Here is a 20,467-nt window from a genome sequence, read left to right on the forward strand (position 1 = left end):
AAAAAAAAAAAAAAAAACCCACAAAAAGATGAGCCCAAAGTTAATGATAATTTTGGGCAGCTTCTACATGTGGCAGGTGCCCTTCTAAGCACTGCATGGGCACTGACTTAATGTCTCTGAAGTATGAAAATGGGTCACTACATACTTAAAGTACAGACTAAAATTCATATGTTGAAACCTAATCCTCAGTTTGATAGTATATGGGGATGCGGTCGTGTGTGTGCGCGCGCGCTAGGGATTTAATTCGGGATCTTGTATACATACACGGGCGCTCTACTATTAAAGATGGTGACTTAGAATATAAAGGTGGGGTCTTCTGAGTGGGATTAGGAAACTCTAGGAAGTGCCTTCCACCCTGTGAGGACCATCTACGATTTTAGAAACGGATACGACGGTACCGTGATCTTAGACATCAGTAAACTGATGTGCAGGCCTCAATCTGCTTAGCCCTCCCCCTTACAGAAAAGGGAATCTTTTTCCTACCCCCTGACCTTTGTCTCCTCACTTACACGGTCAGCTTTCCGTTGCTAAGTTTCTGATGTTTAGACTCTCTAAAGGAAACTGTAAGGCAAATTAGAAAGTGAGCTCACTAAGAGGAGCTGCCAAGCAGTCCAGGGAGAGTCTCCTCCTCCGCACGCCAGGGGACCTGACGATCCGCGGAAGTCCCGCCCCGGGGACCGCCCCTGCACGCCAAGCTCCGCCCCGCCGCAGCCGCTGTCCGCACGCCGGTGCTGATCCACTCAGCGACCGCCGGTTGCCCCGGTGAGCTTCTGCGGCCGGAGTCAAGCTAGAAGCACCCGAAGGCGGCAGCCTGGTAGAAGGGCCAGGGCCGTGCCCGACCCCGCCCGGCTCGGCGCGCGATGCCTCTCGAAGCCGGCACGCCTGCCGCCTCCGTGCAGGATCCAGGCCCCGGGGCTGCCGTGCTCTGAGGCCGCGCTCGTGCCATGGCCGCCCGGGGAGGACCGGGCCCGGGCTCCCGGCACCATGCTCTGCGCGGGCTGCTGCTGCTCTGCCTCTGGCTGCCGAGCGGCCGGTCCGGGGAACCCGCCGCTCCTCCGTCGGGAGTCGATCGGCTGCTGCAAGACTTTCGCCGGCAGCTGCAGCTGGCACGGCCGCGCGAGGAGCTAGAACCGGAGCTGCTCGCCGGCCCAAGGGAGGATTGCCCGGGTGCGGGTGGTACGGCGGTCTACCGGGCGGTACCCGATACCATCATCCGCACCCAGGACTCCATCGCGGCAGGAGCCAGCTTCCTGCGCGCACCGGGGACCGTGCGGGGCTGGCGGCAGTGCGTGGCGGCCTGCTGTTCCGAGCCTCGCTGCACCGTGGCGGTGGTGCAGCTGCCCCGGGGGCCCAGCTCACCCGCGCCCGTGCCCGCGCCCCGCTGCTACCTGTTCAACTGCACGGCGCGGGGCCGCAGCGTTTGCAAGTTCGCGCCGCTACGGGGATACCGTACTTACACTCTCAGCCGCGCCGGGGACACCGCCGGGGTCTCGCCCGGGCCGGGTAAGTGCCGCGAGTGTCCCGCCATCCTGGCATCGCATACCAAGCATGCAAAATCTTCTGCTTCCAGAGGGTTGTAGCTGCGGATAACTGAAAAAGTGGCCTATATTTCTCAGACTTAGGGATCGGGGTGAGAAAGTCCAGTAGATGGGCAGAAGCAGGTGTGGTAGGCTGCTTCAGGGAACCTGAAGAGGAGGGTCGAGGGTTCATCTGAGAGGTCTGGAGGAAATTCTATTTAAGATATCCAGAGCTTCCTTTCCCCAATAAGGATTATTTTAGTTTTATTTCGTCTTATAGGTTTTATAAAACGTGTTTTTTTTTTTTTGCAAGAAATAGCAAGGACAGGATTTGATTATATAGATACAAAATTGTCCCTAGCACCTTCCCCCTGCTTCCTGGATTGGCTCTCTGCCTGTACGTACTTCCTTCAGACAAAAATATGAAGGAAAACTTGTCACTCTGCCTCCACTCTTCTCTCCCACCCCTCCCCAACAAATGTTCTCTTCCGTGACCTTTTTGTTTTTGACCTGAGTTTAAGGAGAGCCAGCTGTGTGTTGAGGGGTTTTGGAACTCTGTACTGGGGTCAGCACTGGGTACACAGTGGATACTGGGTAAAGTGTGTCTTTAAAAGACCTCAACAGCTTGTCGATTCTGTGGTTTTAAATACAGCTGCTCCAGGGGAGCCAAGACAAAGAAGGGGAAAAAGTAGCAGAGAAACAAAATCCCTTCCCAGGTTCTTTGTGCTCATCTGGAATACATTGGCATTGCCACAAAGGAGCTTTCCTTAAAGCTGGGCAAAGAAAAGTCAACAGAAAGGCCAGAAACAGCCGGCTGTGTGTGTTGTCGTCGTCATCACCCCCCATCCCCCACCCCTGCTTGTCCTTCAGTTCTCTTGAGGCATGGCCTCCTCTCTGGGCACTGACAAGCCCAGACTTCTTCAAGTCTTCAGGAATATGGGGATGCTGAAGGTGACACCTAAGCTTACAGGCTGCATTTGTGGGCTCTGCGTGGAGGGCGGAGTGAATTTTACAGAATCCTTTTGAGTTCTTTATGTTTCTAAAACTATTTCAGTCTTCCTTCCCGGATTATTATTATTTCTTGCCCCCTTTCTTGTGACTCTTGTGAGCATGCGGGGCTAGAGGTTAGAGAGTCAAAGTGATTTAGCAAAGCTCCTTGTAGAGTTGTGGCTGGTCTATTTGGGGAGCCTTAAAGGCTCAGGAAGACACAGGGGGGAGGGCTGTATGGCATAGGATAGAATAGATTTGTAGCATTGCCATCAGCTATATATCAGCCAGTATATATTGGTCACGCTCGATGAGTTTGATGTCAAAAGCTATTTTGAGCTCTTTACACACAGGAACTCACTCTGTCCTCACAACAGCTCAAAGGTCAAATCCTGGTGTATTGAAAGCAACTGCCTGAGGGCCTCTCAGCACTAAGTTTGTTGAGCCACTGAGTAGCTTGGTGCTTTCTCTCACAGCCCCTGAGGGTCTGTCACCCACAGCTGGGATAATGAGGTAGCTGTCAGGGATGATGGGAGAATATAGGAAAGAGTGGATATACCTTGATGAGACAGAACCTACCTGCTAGAACCTAGACGAATGCTTGAAGTCCTGAGTCCTAGGGTTTGAGTCCAGACTTCGCCCATCCTAAAATAATCTTGCTTTGTGCCCTGCTTGTGTGTTGGCTTAGATCATCATAACGACCAAGTGTGGATGCTTCTTGTGAGTTACTGAGGTGGTACAAGTGTCTGTGGTATACTTAGTTGGCTGGCTGGTGTGACTGGGAAGACATTGAGAAAAGAGGGCTGGAGGCTGAAGTCCTTTAAGATCTTGAATAAGCTGAGAATACAATCTCCCAGCATTCAGGGACCAGAACCTCTGTGATGTTTGGACAGTCTAGCCTGAAACCCAGTATCTCTGGGTAGAGCTTGGAAAGCAACCCTTTCTGTTCTAGAGAAACCAAAGCCCTAAGGTGGAATTCTGCCGTGCCCCAAGCAGGCCTCCCTTGCTGCCTGTCTCCAAGCACAAGGCAAGCACTGACCTTTCCGTTCAGGGGCTGATCCCTCCGCAGACGGCTGAGTCATCTCCAAGGCTCTCCCTCACATTTTCTCCTTCTCTCTTTCTCTCGTTTGCATTAGGAGTAATCACTTATAATTCATAAGTATTACAAAGATTATTTGTTGACAGTGTTGGAGAATTATAATTCACAAATTATAAGATTATTTGTTGGCAATGTTGGGGAAATGGCATTGAGACTTACCACTGTGACCACACACAAATCCCAGATGTATATTTATGTTTCATCGTTTTTTTACTTGGTGTGTTTATGGTCATGCCTGCCATAGCATATGTGTGAAAGACAGAGGCGAATCTGCAGGAAGCTGGTTCTCTCCTTACACTGTGTGGGTCTTGGAGGTCGAATTCAAGTCATCACACTTGACAGCAAGTGTCCTCATATGTATATATATAGGGTACTGGTCCTATATACATTTGTAGTATAAAATTAAGTCACAGTCTATGCCATACATAGGAAAACTAAAAGCTAAATTTACTATTGCCTATCTGGAAAGAAGATTAATTAAGAAAATTTCTTTAGATCATAAATAAAAGATGGGTTTTGTACAAATTCACAAAAACTTCATGTCAATAAGTAAGGAATTACAAACAAGAGTCTAGGAAATATGATCTGAGGGGGGTATGAGGAAAGTACATGAGCAAAGGGTGCGAGTAAACAGTTCCCTGGAGAGGAAATATAGTCGGTAAACATGGGGAATGTCCATCGTGAGATACAGTCAGAGACTGGGCATATCATAGAGCTTCGCGGCGGAGCACTTAGCGTATTAGAGGGCCTACGTTCATTGCTGGCACCACCAAAACTGGGGAGGGGGGCAAATGTAAATACCAATTTACACTTACTAAATTGTAAAAAATAAAAAATATATTTAACTTGGCACGCATGTGGGAAACTCATGGTCACTGACAATGTGTGTTGGTACCAGTTTTTTTGGAAACCAATTAGGAAATAATGTACCGAGATTTAAAATATCCATTCTTCTAGAACAGTGATTCTCAACCTTCCTAATGCTGTGACCCTTTAATACAGTTCTTTATGTTGCGGTGACTCCAACCATAAAATTATTTTTGTTGCTACTTCAAAACTGTAATTTTGTTCCTGTTATGAATGGTAATGTAAATATTTTTAGAGATAGAGGTTTGTCAAAGGAGTTGCCACCCACAGGTTGAGAACAACTGTTCTAGAATATTTTTTCAGGAGAATGATCTGTGCTAGAGAAACAGTATGAGCAAAAACATGTTTATTGTGGCATTTTCCTAGTGATAAGGTTGACGAAAAATAAATGTCCAATTTTAGGGGTTAAGAGATAAAAATAGATTTAGGACACATGCACAGCCTACACTGGCTCTGAGTTTGATCCCCAGAAACCCAAAAAGAGTCAAAATGGAAGTTGTGGAGTTTATATAAATTCATTGACATTGCTGGGATATCTGAATAAATATTAATGGGTTGAATAGAGCAATATATCAATGCATTCAACTCTATAAACTATTAAGGTAACAAAAAGTGTAGTGGACGCAGCCTGTGATTTCAGTCACCTGACTCAGCTTCTCTGAACCCTTGTCTGCCACTCGTAAGGCCTGCTTCAGACTGACAGCGGGTACCAAGTGAGGCGATGCCTGTAGAGCACTCAGCATGCTTTGTGGTTCAAAGACCTCACCAGTAAACGGCAGCAGTTCTAATTATGTAAATGCGATTGCATGTGACCATCAGTATCATATGGGAAAAACATGCTAAATATGAGGATCGTACTGTAATTGTGGATATGTTTGCTTTCTCTCTCTCTTTCTCTTTCCTGGAGCGATGCAATTAAAAAAAATAAATGATTGCTTCTCCAGCCTGGGAAAGAAAAACAAACAAAACGCACATAGCTTTCTTCCTATCACGTATTTACCTCCCCCCGACACTCGGGCCCCATTTCAGCAACTCGTCTTTACTCCTTTATTTCTCAGCCAGTCTGTATCCCTTGCTTGGCACAGATCAGACGGTTCCACTCACAGCAGTGTGTTGTGAATGAGACCGGCTAACATTATCATTCTCTAGATTGAACCCCACCTTGAAACACTCAGTCTCAATCGGTCTGAGTCTTGTTTCACCTCTGCCTTACCCACTGTGTTTAGTCTCCAGGAGAAATCAATGCTTCCATTACAGTTTTTATAATGGAAATTCAAAATTACATTTATTTTGCTCTTGGTAAATGTCGTCCTTTGTTTGCTTCCAGGACTGTTTCTGTGTAGCTAAGCTCTGGTTTGTTTCAAAATACATTTTACAGTATAATTGGCCTGGGCAGGAATTGAGAAATTGTTATCTCAGAGGTCATCAGAGGTCAAGTTGGGATGTGAGGACTGGCCTCAGAAATCACATCTATTGCCCACTCTAAACCAGTCAGTGACTATCATAACCGTCCTTCAGGGGAGGCAGGATTCATTTGCTTCATGAAAAGGAAAATATTTCAGTGTTTTCCTGACTCTTCTGTGTAAAACTTTTGAAGGTTTTTTTTAAAAATATCATTGGGAGCTAGAGAGATAGTTCAGCAGTTGAGAGCACTAGCTGATCATCCAGAGGACCTGGGTTCAATTCCCAGCACCCACATGACAGTTCACAACTGTCTGTAACTCCAGTTCCAGGGAATCTGACACCCTCACACAGACACACATTCAGGAAAAACATCAGTGCAATAGGATAAAAATAAATCATTAAAAATTTTAAAACATGTTATTATTTTCTATACTTACTGTGAACAGCGGACATTCCATACTTCTTCTTCCACATGTATCATAGCTAAAATTCCATGTCAGAATCGATTTTATTGTTTGGTGTATAGAGGGGACACAATGAAAGTTAACAGGAAGATAGATTTCAGATGATATTTATCCTGTGTGAGGTTTTGTGATGGACTAATCTGTTCTGTAAACAGGATAACTGCTGTCTGTAGCTTGGGAAATCAGGGAGTCATGCCTCTGAGGCCTGTTCTCTTCCACAGGTGAGGACAAGCCTCCACTTAGCAAGGCCGGGAAGGATGTGGTTTTGCATCTGCCCACAGACGAGGTAATTCTGGATGGCCGAGAAAGCACAGATGACCACGCCATCGTCCATTATGAGTGGACGTTGAAGCAGGGTGACCCATCAGTGGACATGAAGGTGAATCATGTCATTTTGTTGTTGTTGTTGTTGTTGTTTTTCCAAACAGGGTTTCTCTGTGCAGTGCTGTAGGAATTCCTACTGCCAGTAGCCTTTAAGTTACTGTCCACTTGGGTGTAGCCTCTTCTACTATTTATACTGATATAAAGCACGCATTTGGCCTCTTTCCCAGTGGCGGGATTCGGTTGCTGTTCTCCGTTCCAGTAGAGGATTGTGACTTGTGAGTCTACCCCTAAATAAATAACCCTCTATTAGTCTCAATTCTGAGCGAGTGTGGGATTTCTTTTAAGCGTCCTTCTTCATTGTAGCAGCTCTGGCTGTCCTGGAACTTACTCTGAAGACCAGACTGGCCTTGAGCTCAAAGAGAGCTGCCTGCCACCTCTTCCTTCTGAGTGCTGGGATTAAAGGCATGCACCACCACCACCCGCCCCGGTGATTCATTCTTGCTAACAAAAACTGGTGTTTCTGTGAAGTGGATTTTTGTAAAGTCCTTCATAGTCCCTGAGTGCCTGTAAGCAAGCAGAGCATGCATAAGATGGAGAAATTATATAATCAATTATCCTAGAAATTGTTTAGTCTGTAAATTCCCCTTTGTGCTTAATAAACAGTCTTGACATTTTCTTTGAAGCCTGCCAGGGTCCTGCTCCTTCAGCTCAAACACTTATATTGTGTTTCAGTAATTCTGATTATTTTTTAAAAGGTTTTCTTTCTTAATATATGATTTGGTTAGTATCCAAGTGTGATGGCACATGCCTGTAATCCCAGTACTGGGCAGGTTGAGGCAGGGGGATCACAAGTTCAAGGCCAGTCGGGACTACATCATGAGTTCCTGGCTACCCTCAGTTAAAAATTTGGCTAGGAAGTATGAAAGAAATTAATATAAAAAGGGAGTTAATAATAGAATTATTATCATGTAAAGAATTTTCCTCCTCCTCCTTCTTTTTGGATTTGTGAGATAGAGTTTCTTTGTGTAGTCCTGGCTCTCCTGGAACTCGCTCTGTAGACCAGGCTGACTCACAGAGATCTGCCTGCCTCTGCATTCTAAGTGCTGGAATTAAAGGTATTCAGCATCACTGCCTGGCTTAGTTCCTCATGTTATGATGACCCCCCAATCATAAAATTATTTTCTTGCTACTCATACCTGTAATTTGGCTACTGTTATGGATCATAATGCAAATGAGTGATATACAGGATATCTAATACCCAAAGGGGTATTGACCCACAGGTTGAGAACAGTGGCCTAGTGTATTGTCAATTGACTCAAACAATCTGCACCTCACTCTATGAACTGGCACTAGGTCTTCCCTTTGGAAAATGCTAATCACATCTGTAATGGTCTATCCTGTCCCTTTAAGAGATAAACTTCGCCCACTCCCACTCCCCCCTCCACCACTGAGACAGGCAGATCTTCCTTCCTGCCTGCAGCCCTAGTCCCTTCCTTTCCTTCCTGTCTCTCTCCCAAAGAGGTAGCCGTGGCTCCCCTCCTCCCCCCACCTGCCTCTCTGCTCTTCTCCCTTCTCTCCTACCTCTCTTTCCCTTTCCCCTCCATAACCCACTAAATAAATACCCACTCACTCTGCATGGCGTGCCTATCCATCTGTCTCTCACCCACTGCAGCTGTGGCTCCTCCTGGAACTATCTGCCCCACCGAGGTCCCTCACTTGCCACATGGCTCCCTGTCTGGGATCTGCTTGTCCCTCATGGCCTGTGGGCTACTCAGGGAACAGTGCCATTTTACTTAAACCATAACAGCATCCTTTTATTCCATATAAAAGCTCTTGTACTGATTTCAGACCATCTACCTTCTAGCCTGATCTAGATTTTCTTCTATTTTCTTTCTTCTTTTTTTAATGTGCATTGGTGTTTTGTCATGAAAGTTGGGTCCCCTGAAACAGGAGGTGGAGGAGGAGGGCCCGCTTGCTTGTCCCAGCTGCCTGGCTAGCTTAGCCCTGAAATAACCACATAGAAATTATATTAATTAAACAACTGCTTGGCCCATTAGCTCTAGTTTCTTATTGGCTAATTCTTACATCTTAATTTAACCCATTTTTATTAATCTGTGTATCATCACATGTCTATGGCTTACCGGGTAAAATTCATCACATCTATCTCCAGCGGTGGATCCATGGCATCCCCTCCTCTGCTTTCTTCCTCCCAGAAAGTTCTGTCTTCTCTGCCTACCTAAGTTTTGCCCTTTCAGGCCAAGGCAGTTTCTTTATTCATTAACCAATACAGGCAACACACAGAGGAGACTCCCACATCAAGGAGGTACAGACAGTTGTGAGCTGCCATGTGGGTGCTGGGAATGGAACCTGGGTCCTCTGGAAGAATAATCAGTGCTTTTAACCACAGAGCCATCTCTGCAGCCCCTGGATTTTCTTTGATGTGTATTCTTTATAAAATCCGCAGTCCCTAACAGAATTCCTCTTACATGCTGTGGTTCCTTCTGACCCTCTGCTCCCTCTAGTGATCTGAACATTAGTCTCCACTCCTATTAATGAAGCTAATTGCATGAACTATCTGCAATTATGTAATATGATAGGTTTTTGCTGAGTCTTCTGTTAGCAAAGTTTCCTGCTTCATCTTTCCACATGCCTGCCACCACGGCATCTCCTTCCCGTGTTTGTGTAAGTGACTGACTGAGCCCGTGCAAGACCTCCATCTTTCCACATGCCTGCCACCACGGCATCTCCTTCCCGTGTTTGTGTAAGTGACTGACTGAGCCCGTGCAAGACCTCCTTCCTGCTTGTCTTCCTTACATCTCATCGGTTTGATTAAGTGTCAAAAACCAGCTTCGACAAAACTCGTATGTTCCAGGGTAGGAGCGTGAGGATTAGAATTATTAAGCAAAAGGAACAGAGATAGAAGAGAAATAAGAGACAGAGAAACACAGAACAGCATCGGGAGGGACACTCAGTGAATACTGAATTCTCCTTGTGTATTCTTCTGCACATGTACATACTTCACTCCAAAAAGGGAGGGGGAGTCAACAGACCTTATTAGCGTGACACAAGGAATAGACTTGAATTTCCCCACCTTTGGTCCAGGTGGAGCGCATCTACCTCAGCACTCAAAATACTAAGTAGCCACGCCCTAGGCCAGAATCGCTTGTTTGTAGCCACACCTGTTAACAACTTTGAGAGAGCAAAATTAAACTCAAACTCTCTGACCTTCAGATAAAGTAGAACTGGCTCACACCAGTGTGTGCCCTGACAGTTAGTTTGTACAATCAGAAGTACTTTCTTTTTTTTTTTTCCAGACAGGGTTTCTCTGTGTAGTTTCTGGTTGTTCTCATTCTGTAGACTGTCAGGCTGGCCTCAAGCTCGAGAGATTCACCTGTCTCTGCCTCCCGAGTGCTGGACTAAAGGTGTGTGCCACTACCGCCCAGCTTCAGAAGTGATTTCTAATGTTGAGTGCCATCTAACATTTATTATCATTATTTCTGTTTCAGGTTATTTATATATTATTTCTCCCCGCCCTTGTTATTTTGAGACAGGGTTTCTCTTTATAGCAATCTTAGCTGTCCTGGAACTCACTCTGTAGAGCAGGCTGGCCTCAAACTCAGAGATCCGCCTGCCTCTGCCTCCCAAGTGCTCCACCACCACCTGGCTTACATATCAATTCTAAGGAGAAAGGAGGAGCTGATGGTTTGTTGTGGGGCATGGGGGTGGGGAGTGAGGGGACAGTGTACATGTTTCTGTGTGCTCCCAGGCCCTGTGCACAGCTCTTCCCCAAACATGTCTGTATAACAGGTGCCTCAGCCAGGAATCCTGGAGCTGTCCCACCTGAAGGAAGGCACATACATCTTCCTGCTGACTGTGACTGACACAGTGGGCCAGAGAAGCTCCGACAATGTGTCTGTGAGCGTGCTCCCCAGGATCTACTCCACAGGAGGTGAGAAGAAAGTCCTTCCACTGAGCTCGCCCCAGCCAGCCACAGCCCAGCTGTTCCTGGAAGGATGGCGTCGGTGGGATTTTACATCCCGGTGACACGTTTCACAGGCTCTTCCATCTTATTTTTGGTGCTTGAAGTTTTTGCTAAAAATTTAATAACAAACACGGGCTCTCTATTTAGGACAATTTGACCTCACTGATTGGAGTGTAGAGAACATTCTCAGAGCATAGACGGTGAGCTAGTGGGTCCCGTGTGTTGACCTTCTGCCTTTCCTCTTTGACCTTGTCAAGGACAGTGCCCGACTTTTCTAGGAGAGGATTTTGTGCACAGATACAATCTTCTGGAAATTTTCAGTGTGTTTGGTGTATGATGCTCTGTGTGTTCGTGTGTGTACATGCGGTGTGTGTGCCTGCACTCATACAGGTATGTTGAAGCTCAGAGGACAGCTTGCAGGGCGCTGGTTCTCTCTGCAGCATGTGGGTTCCTGGGATTGACAGGCACTTTCACTCACTGGACCGTCTGACAGTCCCCTCTTGCGCACAACATCTCAGAACCCGTATATTATTTATGAGTGAATTTCAGAAGTTTAATAAGACACTTAAAAGGTTTGGGGATGACTGTTCCAGAATATATATATATGTATATATGTGTATATGTATATATACACATATATACACATATATACATATATATACATATATTAAATGCAGATCTCTCTCCAAAGCTACTCAGAAGGAAAGTCCTGCAATCCTGGGTTTTCCTGTCACATGTGTCAGGTTGCTTGGTTACAGCCCCCTCATTCTGTTTGCTCCCCCTGGTGGCTGTCGCTCACTCTGCAGTCCTAAGTTTCTGTTGGGGCGGCAGACCTGAACTCTGCTGGGCAGTTTCTGCATTATTCCCGTTCTTTACTTTCTCCTTTGGGATCAAGCTATCTTCCAATAGCCTTGCACCCAGATAGACTCACTTTCTAGTCTTCTAGTTGACTGCTCTTCAATAAAATGAGTGTCAGATTTTGGTAACTTTTGCTGTTAGTGGGCTATCAGAATTTGCCACTTGTTTTCTCAAGAACCATGTAGTTTACTTTCAAATTGTAGGACTCCTTAAGACATGATTCTAGCTGGGTATCTTTCATACCTGCCACTAGTTACCTCTTTTTTTAATTAAATGTATTTATTTTTAATTTTTATGAGCATTGCTATTTTATTTGCATGACTGTGTGAGGGTGTTGGATCCCCTGGAACTGGAGTTACAGACTGTTGTGATTAGACGTGTGAGTGCTGGGAATTGAACCCAGGTCCTCTGGAAAACGGGGGATGTTGACTTTCTCAGCAACCCTGTGACCTGAGACTTGTTCACAAACAGGGTGCTCCAGTGTTTGCTCGCGCTACCATTTCTTCTGTGACAGTGGCTGCTGCATTGACATCACCTTGGCTTGTGATGGGGTGAGGCAGTGTCCAGATGGGTCTGACGAAGACTTCTGCCAAAACTGTGAGTCGGTCACACGGTTCCGTCAGGCAGGGATCTGGGATAAAATGGGAACCCTGCGTTCTTCCACTGCTTGCTTCAGGTATAACTTTCTGCAGAAAGCAATGCTTGAGAACTCCCTGAGGTTAGAGTCTGAGATGCAGGTGCCAAATTTTTGGTATTGCATATGATTTTTTTCAACATCCCAAAGATTTTTATTATCTTTAAAATATTGCATAACATACACTTTTTTAAAATCTAAAGTAGGTCTAGCAAGATGACTCAGAGAAGAAGGTTCTTGCTGAAGCCTCAGAACTTGAATCTAAATTCCCAGGACCCACGTGGTGGGAAGAGAGGCTTGACTCTTACAAGTTGACCTTTGACCTCCACCATGTAGTATCATACCTTTTGTTGTTGTTGTTTTTGTTTTGTAATACAGCCTGTTTTGTTTTTGTGATACAGACTTGTCATAACCACACACTCACAATCCTCTAACCTTAACCTTCTGGGATTATGGACTTGTGCCTCCATCATGCTTGGCTTTTTTTTTCCCCCGGGATAGGGTTTCTCTGTAGGTTTGGAGCCTATCCTAGAACTCACTCGGTAAAGCAGGCTGGCCTCAAACTCACAGAGATCCACCCATCTCTGCCTCCTGAGTGTTGGGATTAAAGGCGTGAGCCACCACTACCCCACACTTTTATCATTTTTAAGGACAATTTATGACACCCTGGGTTCTGGCTGAGGTGAAACTGTCAATCAGTCATGTACTTAAAAGAGCACCAGAAGAAGGAAGCGCTGTAAGTCCAGCTGAATAAAGTGGGGCTGTAAGGAAGAGGAGAGATATTCCAAAGCCTAAGGCTTAGGAGCTGAGGTTTAGCGCTTGCCTCACGCGCACAAGGGCCAAGGTTCAACCTGCACTGCTATCAAAGTAGAGCGACTGGAGAAACAATAATGTTGGGTCTGTCTTTGTCCATGTTAGGGAAGCTACCCAAAGAGGAAAGAACGCATTGCCCATTTCAAAAGTAAGCAATGGGTTTTATGGGGCTTGGCATGTCTTAGCTGAGTGGGCTATTAGTCGCAAGTAGGCATGATTATAAACCAAGTGCAGATCCAATGGCCTCAGTCAGAGTTCAGGAAAGAAACCCAAAGCTGAGGTGGTAGTTCTTCAGTGTCTGTGTACAAAAGGCAAGTGTGGTGTCTGTGGTGGTGATTCCAGTACTGAGGCAGCATAGGCAGGAGCATCCCAGGAGCCTGCTGGTCAGCCAGCCTAATCTGCTTGGTAAGTTCCCGGTTCTGAGTCAGCAAGAGAACCTGTCTCAAAAGCAGTGGTGGATGGCACCTAAGGAAGAACAGGGTTGTCCTCTGGCCGATTCCCAGCACCACCCGCATGGCAGCTCACAACCGTTTGTAGCTCCAGATCCAGGAGATCCATACAGTACCCTCCTCTGACCTCTGTGGACACACACACACACACACACACACACACACACACACACACACACACATAAATAACTAAACAAACATACAAAAAAAAAAAAAAAGAAAGCCAACAAGTAACTGATTCTTCCACAGTGGGCCTTGACCGCAAGACGGTGGCGACACAGACAGCGGCTACTTCTGCCCAGCCAGGAACCACGGGACTGAGTGAAGGTAAAGAAGACCTCCGGTTTGAAAAGTCCCAGAAAGCCACTCCCCACAACCAACCAGCTACTGAGTCCCACACAGAGAAGAGGATTCACTCCACCCAGAGGGCACCAGAGAGTCAAATCATTCCTGTCGTGCCAGGTAAGGACTCAGAATTTCTCCATGAGTAGTCCTTCTGTTTTCTGTTGTCCGAGTGGCTCAAAGTTATATCTTCTGTTGGAAAACCACCAAGGAAACGTACTCTAAAATAGAATGATACAGAGTGAAATGAAGGATTTGGCCAAAACAAAACAAACCAGAAAAGAACCCTGACATTTGTATTAATACAGTTACGGAGCTCTGGAGCTGGAGGTCAGGGCAAGAGCATGTGTCTGGCATCAGTTCCATCTCCAGCACGGAAAAGGAACCAAGTCTTGGTTTATGGGAAGGAATGTCTAGATGTCCCTGAGGGATCAGTTCCAGGGTCTGTGAGAACCAAAGTTCAAAGATGTTCAAGTTCCATCTCTAAAAGTAGCAATACAGGGCAGCGAGACGGCCCAGTAAGTGCAGCTACTTCTGCAGGGCCTCCTGACCTCAGGCCCAGCCCCAAGGACTCACCTGATGGACGGAGAGAACTGGATCCTGCAGTTTATCCTCTGATCTCCACACATGAACCATGGCATACATGCATGCCCCTCCCCACATACATACAAAATAAATGTAAATAAAAATTAACAGCTTTATATTTACATGTGATCAACACACATCCTATATGTTGCAAACCATCTCCAAATTACATGTAATTCCTTATATAATGTAAATACCAAATAAATAGTTCTTATACTGTATTATTAGGGACTAATAACAGGAAAACAGTCTCTGTATGTGATCAATACAGATCCCATTTCTTTGTGCATGCTGAGGATTAAGCTCGGTGCTTTACACAGGCAAAACAGTCACTGAACCACTGAAATACACCCTCAGTCTGGAACTCGTTTCTTTTCAGATTGTATAGGGCACGTATAAACGTTTGATTACACAGTGAGTGGGTGCTCCGAATGGCCTGAGGCCCTGGCGTTTGGGAGCACAGAGCTCCAGTGTGGGCCGTGTTTGCTCAGCATCTCGTGGCCACAATGGCCTGATTGTCGTTGAACGTGTTTGCAGCTGTGGGGCCTGTTCTCTGTGTGGTCCCAGTCACCTATTAACAAGGGTGTCTTCTTGCACCCAGTCTAGCCGGGAGGAAGGAAAGCTGTTTTCCAGGCCTGCAGAGCACTAGAAAGGAGTGTTCTGTGACCGTTTACACGGGCTCTTTTTATTGGGAACTTAAGAATTTGTGGGTAGTGTAGCAGATCAGCCAAATCCTTCAAGGAACTGGGCTGAAACATGTACAAAAACCCAAACGTTTTCTGCATACAGGTGTGGCATTCTTCCTCTACTAAAACACCAAAGCCTTGAGCCTTAGCTTATCTTTGGGGTAAAGTTATATAAAAGATCTTTGTTTTAAGGGCATTTATTTACTTATTTATTTATTTAATGAATATAATTCAGGGTCTCATCATTGTAAGCTACTCTACCAGCTTTAAGTACATCAGTATTTATTTTGAGATTCAACTCTAATTATTTACTTGTTACTCTTCAAGACTTATTTTCGACTGGATTCAGGAGTAGAAGCTCTCAACAAGGATGGCCTACATCTCTTGGCACTCGGTTCCTGGTGCTTTTCTGTGGCTTCCTTCATGTTCTGCAGCCTCCTCTTTGCTTTCCTTAGTGCATTGCTTCTTTTGAGCATCGGTGTTTGAGTTTCAGGACATGTAGAATAATAGACTCTCAATCTTGAATGTCTTAATCCTGGGCTTCTTACCTTCCTTGTTTAAGGGCTTTCTAGAAACGTATTAGTGGACATCCTCCTCTTTAGAAAGACTGAAAACCTTCTTCAGGTTCTGCTAGCTCCTTTGGGTACCAACCATTGAGGCACAGCAATATCTGTCAGTCAGAAATGTTCCCCCTACTTTTTTTTTTATAATAACCAGAAATATAAGTTGAGAACACTCAGATGGTGTCCATGATGCATCCTTAAACAGACTTGCATTTCCTCTATCCAATCCTCCTTCATCTATGATGAGACTGCCCCGTACTCAACAGCAGGGTACTCTGTCATGGGTCAAGACATGGAAAAACTTTTTTTGTGATTCTCACAGCTGATTCAGACCACATAACCCTTCCAGTCTCCCCACCCCCTCAAACATCAGCAGCTACTTCTGTGGCCATGCGCTTCTCACAGAACATAAGAAGCATTTGACCATCATTCACTTCAATGAGTGTCTAATAGGTGGTGTCTGGGAAGGAGATATTCGGCTTCATCTTGAATGGCCAACCTCCTAGAAAGAGCCATGAAAAAAGCAACAACAACAACAAAAGCCTAAGGACTTGTCTTAAAGGTTTCCTTCTCCGTCTAGAGTTCTCACACTTCGTGTTCTGGGGCAACTGATCGAAATCTATATGATCACAGTTCCAGGAGGGTAGTTTGGGCCTGTGGAAGTGTGGTCTGTGGAACAGCTGAAAAAGCTTGTGTCCTTCCAAGAAGGTGCTGGGAATCCATCTCAAACAGGCAGAATATCCAGGAGGAGAGGGGGAAGAGGTTTGTTTATCACAAACTCCAAGACCATAATGTTAGAATGCCCTCTTCCAGCTCAGTGACCTCCCGGGTCACCCCAGAAAGGACTCCTCCCCCAGGTAGTGAGTTCTCATCAACGGTATTGCTGTTAAGGCATTGGCAGAATGAACATCCTGGTCCCCACCTACCTCTGTGCCTTCTGTCTGAGAATGAGAGAGCCTGGCTTCCTTTGGGTCCTGCTGTAAAGTCCCCAGCCTTAAAGAGTCATAAGAGGGGGGCTGGAGAGATGGCTCAGTGGTTGAGAGCACTGGCTGCTGTTCCAGAGGACCCAGGTTCAATTTTCAGCAACCACATGGCAGTTCCTGTTCATAAGTCCTGTGACACCCTCACAGCCACATATATGCAGGCAAAACAGCAATGCACATAAAATACAAATGAATTTTAAAATGTCGTGAGGCTTTTCTGCCACAAGGTCCCTGATCCTCTTTAAATCCCCCACCTTGTCAGTGCTGGTATTAGAGACTGCAGTCTCCTTGGAACCTCCTTATTGCCCCCCCCTCTGTCTGTCTGTCTGTCTGTCTGTCTGTCTGTCTGTCTGTCTATCTCTGGCATCAAGTAACTCCTCTAAGAAACTCCTTAGTCTTCAGTAGCCATCTCAGTACCCTCTCGACCCATCCACCCCTCATCTAAACCTTCGGCAAATGAGGATAGTCAAGAGTTTTTCCCCTGAGAATTCAAGAGTAGGCCCTCTTTCCTTGACTTCTTTACTTCCGTGGAAGCAGATTTCTGGACACATCCTCTGCTTAGGTGCAGGGAGAGATAGTGATCTTAGAACTCTACCCTATGGGAAAATATTTGAATATTCATAAGTAGTGATTGGGGGCGGGTAAGGTAGGAATTCTAGGGACTTAAAGCAGAACCTGGAGCATGCTAACATAGCTCTGGGGACTGCACTGCAACTCCAAGCCCTGCAGTGGTATTATCTTTCCTTCATCAGAAGAAATAAGCATGATAATCAGCTGACGCTTGTTTAAATTACTTCTAGACCATTTGGAGAGAGCCTTGCAAGAGCTTCCTGGTACCTCAGTATGAAAATGAGCAAAGAGTACCAGACATAGCTCAGTGGTAGAACATTAGCCAACCCCTGGATTCTATGTAGTGTGTGTCACGTGGAAACTTTTCTCCCACAGCTTGACTGTGTTTAAATGTGTGAGAAGAATGAACAAGGTGAGACTCTGGAAGTTTTGAAGCAGCACCTGAAGTAGTGCTAAGTCATTCTTCATCTCAAGTCGATCAGCTGCTACAAGCCATGAGGTCCATCTTTCCTTACCTCCTGGGTGCTGGGATTAAAGACGACATGAGTCATGCCCAACTGGCCTATGTCCTGCCATTCCTTCCTCTAAATCATCTTTTAAAAAATAAATAAGGGAGCCGGGTGGTGGTGGTGCACGCCTTTAATCCCAGCACTCGGGAGGCAGAGGCAGGCAGATCTCTGTGAGTTCGAGGACAGCCAGAGCTGTTACACAGAGAAAACTTGTCTTGAAAAACCGAATGAATGAATGAATGATAAGGGACTGGAGAGATTACTTGGTAGTTAACCAGAGAACCCCAGCACCCACATACATATCATACATGCACGTGTATCTAAATTAGAAAGTAAATAAAGCTGTAATCCCATGCCTACTTCCTGAAGTTTTTAATGTTCCTTTAACATATACCTGTTTACTTTCCACAGACAGTAATTCCTCAGGAGAGAATCAAGAAGGAAGCTACATTTTCAAGTCCAAGAGTGACCAAGCAAGGCGGGAACACCCAGCCCCAGAAGCAGGTCAGTGTTTGCCTTGAATACACCCCGCAGAGCAATGAGGTCCCCAGAATCACCCCAGCTCTAGCTGCATGTCGGTGGAGCTGGGAGCGTTCATGTTGAGGCTGTGCTCCAGGGACCAGAACCTTCTTCTCAGTGTCAAGGTCACAGTGCCTCATGGTGCCCTTGACAGGAGCCTACTGTCTTTGGATCTCACTCTGTCTTTCATACATCCTTCCAGGGGTCACTCTGTGGGAAGAGTCACACTGTGACACAGAGGTTAAGAAAATAGGCTCAGCCAGGCATGGTGGCACACCCCTTTAGTCTCTACACTTGGGAGGCAGAGGCAGGTGGATCTCTGAGTTCAAGGCCAGTCTGGTCCATAGTGTGAGTTCCAGGACAGGTCAGACACTACAGTTCAAATCTGGCTCTGCCACTCAACAACCACAGCCAGGTTCTTATCTCTGGATCCTAATGATTTCATGGCAGGTGACAGCAGTAGCTGTTCCTACCTCCCAGGGTGGCTGCGGAGGGGGAACTCGCCACAGTGTCTAGTGCAGACTGCGTGGTTTGGCTGTCAGTGATGACTGTTAAGGTTGAGTTAGGTGTGAGGGGGAAGAGTGAAGAGGACAGAACATGGCAGGAATGTGGGCAGTGCAGGGCGCAGGTGGAACACTGGCACGGAGAAAGACAGTTTCATCATTTGGATTCTTTTTAACTGGAAAGAGCGCACTGACAGTCCTGTAGAAAGTCTGCAAAAAGACCCAGGAGAACAAAACCATCCCTAAACTGTCGATCTAAACACAGACAAAGCTTTCATTTCCCCCTAGATTTTTCTTTGCAGTATCTGTGCAATGGTGCTCATTTCCTGTTCATGGCTGGATGATACCACATTTAATTTCTAACCAGCCGATGTCTGAGCATAGTGGAGATGTCAGTAGCCGCCTGAACTTCAGTGTCCCTGACCTGTGTCCCTGAAGTCTACTGGCCTATTGGATTCGGCTTTTCTGGGAATGTTAAGATAAGACTCCCTGTCACCTGTCAGCATGGAGAGAGAAGCCAGCCCCCCTCTGGAGTTATGACCCCACGTCTCTGGAGACTTGGTTCTAATGACTGCTCCTCATTCTAGTTGTTAAGATGGTTTGACTTTCCTTCCCATTCATACAAGCAGAATACATAATTCATCACCTTAGTTTTCTTAATGATACGAGCTGGAATCTATTAAGCTATTTTAATACATGTAGAAGCATGGGTATGAAAAGGAGAGGCTCACTCTAGCTGGTTACTGACAGCTCTGTCACTGTGTCTTAGAAGTTGAGGGAAAACATAATTTCAGATTAACCCAAAGTGAAAATATTGAAGAAACTGTCAACTAAGGATTGAACAGCAAAGACTAAATAAGGTGTGGTGAGACATGCCTGTAACCCCTTGGGATTATAGCCTAGGGAGCGAGGCTCACAGATGAGAGACCAGCATAGACTACATAGCAAAACCCTGTTTTAAAAAACGAGGTGCTGGGAAGATGGCTCGGCCAGTGTCTTAGTCAGGGTTTCTATTGCTGTGAGGAGACGTCATGACCGTGACAGTTCTTATAAGGAAAACATTTCACTGAGGTGGCAGCTCACACTTTCAGAGGTTTCATCCATTGTCGTCATGGTGGGGTGCATGTGCAGTGCAGGCAGACAAGGTGCTGGCTACTTCTTGATGTGTAGGCTAAGGCAACAGGAAGTAGCCTGAGGCACTGGGTGGTATCTTGAGCATATTTTAGACCTTAAATCCCCCTTCCTCAGTGCTACACTTCCTCCAACAAGACCACACCAACTCTAACAAGGTCACACTTCCTAATAATGCCACTCCCTTTGGGGGGGCGGGCATTGTCTTTCAAACCACCACAGCCAGTAGAGTTCCTGCCACACTAGAATGCAGACTTAAGTTTGGCTCCGTGGCAACCACATAAGAAACTGGGCACAGTCACACAGATGTAGCCTTAGCCCTGGGGAAATGGAAATGGGTGGGTGCCTGGAGCTCACCGGGCAGCTGTTCTAGCTAGTAGAGGAGCTCTGGGTTCAAAAGATGAGATGGAGCAGGATAGTGAAAGATATTCAGTGTTAACCTCTGACCTCCACACGTGTACATGCACCTGCAAGCCCAGGTACACACACACACACACACACACACACACACACACACACACACACCTAAAAACAATAAAAAAGAATCTGAACAAGGTGGCTCTGTAACACCAGCACTCAGAAGGCTGGGTCAGGAAGATTGCCACCAAGTCAAAGCCAGCCTGGGGTACATAGTGAGTTTCCTGGGCTATGGAGTAAGACTCTGTCTCGGGGGGGGGG

General features: G+C 46.1%; 1 protein-coding gene across 1 annotated transcript in view; it reads left to right on the forward strand.

Moving 5' to 3' along the window:
- The first annotated feature begins 857 nt into the window (after positions 1-857).
- Positions 858-20,467, forward strand: part of Lrp11 (LDL receptor related protein 11) — a 26,375-nt gene continuing 6,765 nt past the window's right edge. The window contains exons 1-6 of the mRNA XM_005370628.3: positions 858-1,503; positions 6,560-6,717; positions 10,470-10,611; positions 11,974-12,099; positions 13,648-13,860; positions 18,048-18,140. Of these exons, the coding sequence (XP_005370685.1) occupies positions 945-1,503; positions 6,560-6,717; positions 10,470-10,611; positions 11,974-12,099; positions 13,648-13,860; positions 18,048-18,140 (1,291 nt within the window). The 5' untranslated portion in view covers positions 858-944. The remainder of the gene's footprint in view (positions 1,504-6,559; positions 6,718-10,469; positions 10,612-11,973; positions 12,100-13,647; positions 13,861-18,047; positions 18,141-20,467) is intronic.

The sequence above is a fragment of the Microtus ochrogaster genome, unplaced genomic scaffold (genome assembly GCF_000317375.1).
Source record: "Microtus ochrogaster isolate Prairie Vole_2 unplaced genomic scaffold, MicOch1.0 UNK82, whole genome shotgun sequence".
In the NCBI taxonomy this organism is placed as follows: domain Eukaryota; kingdom Metazoa; phylum Chordata; class Mammalia; order Rodentia; family Cricetidae; genus Microtus; species Microtus ochrogaster.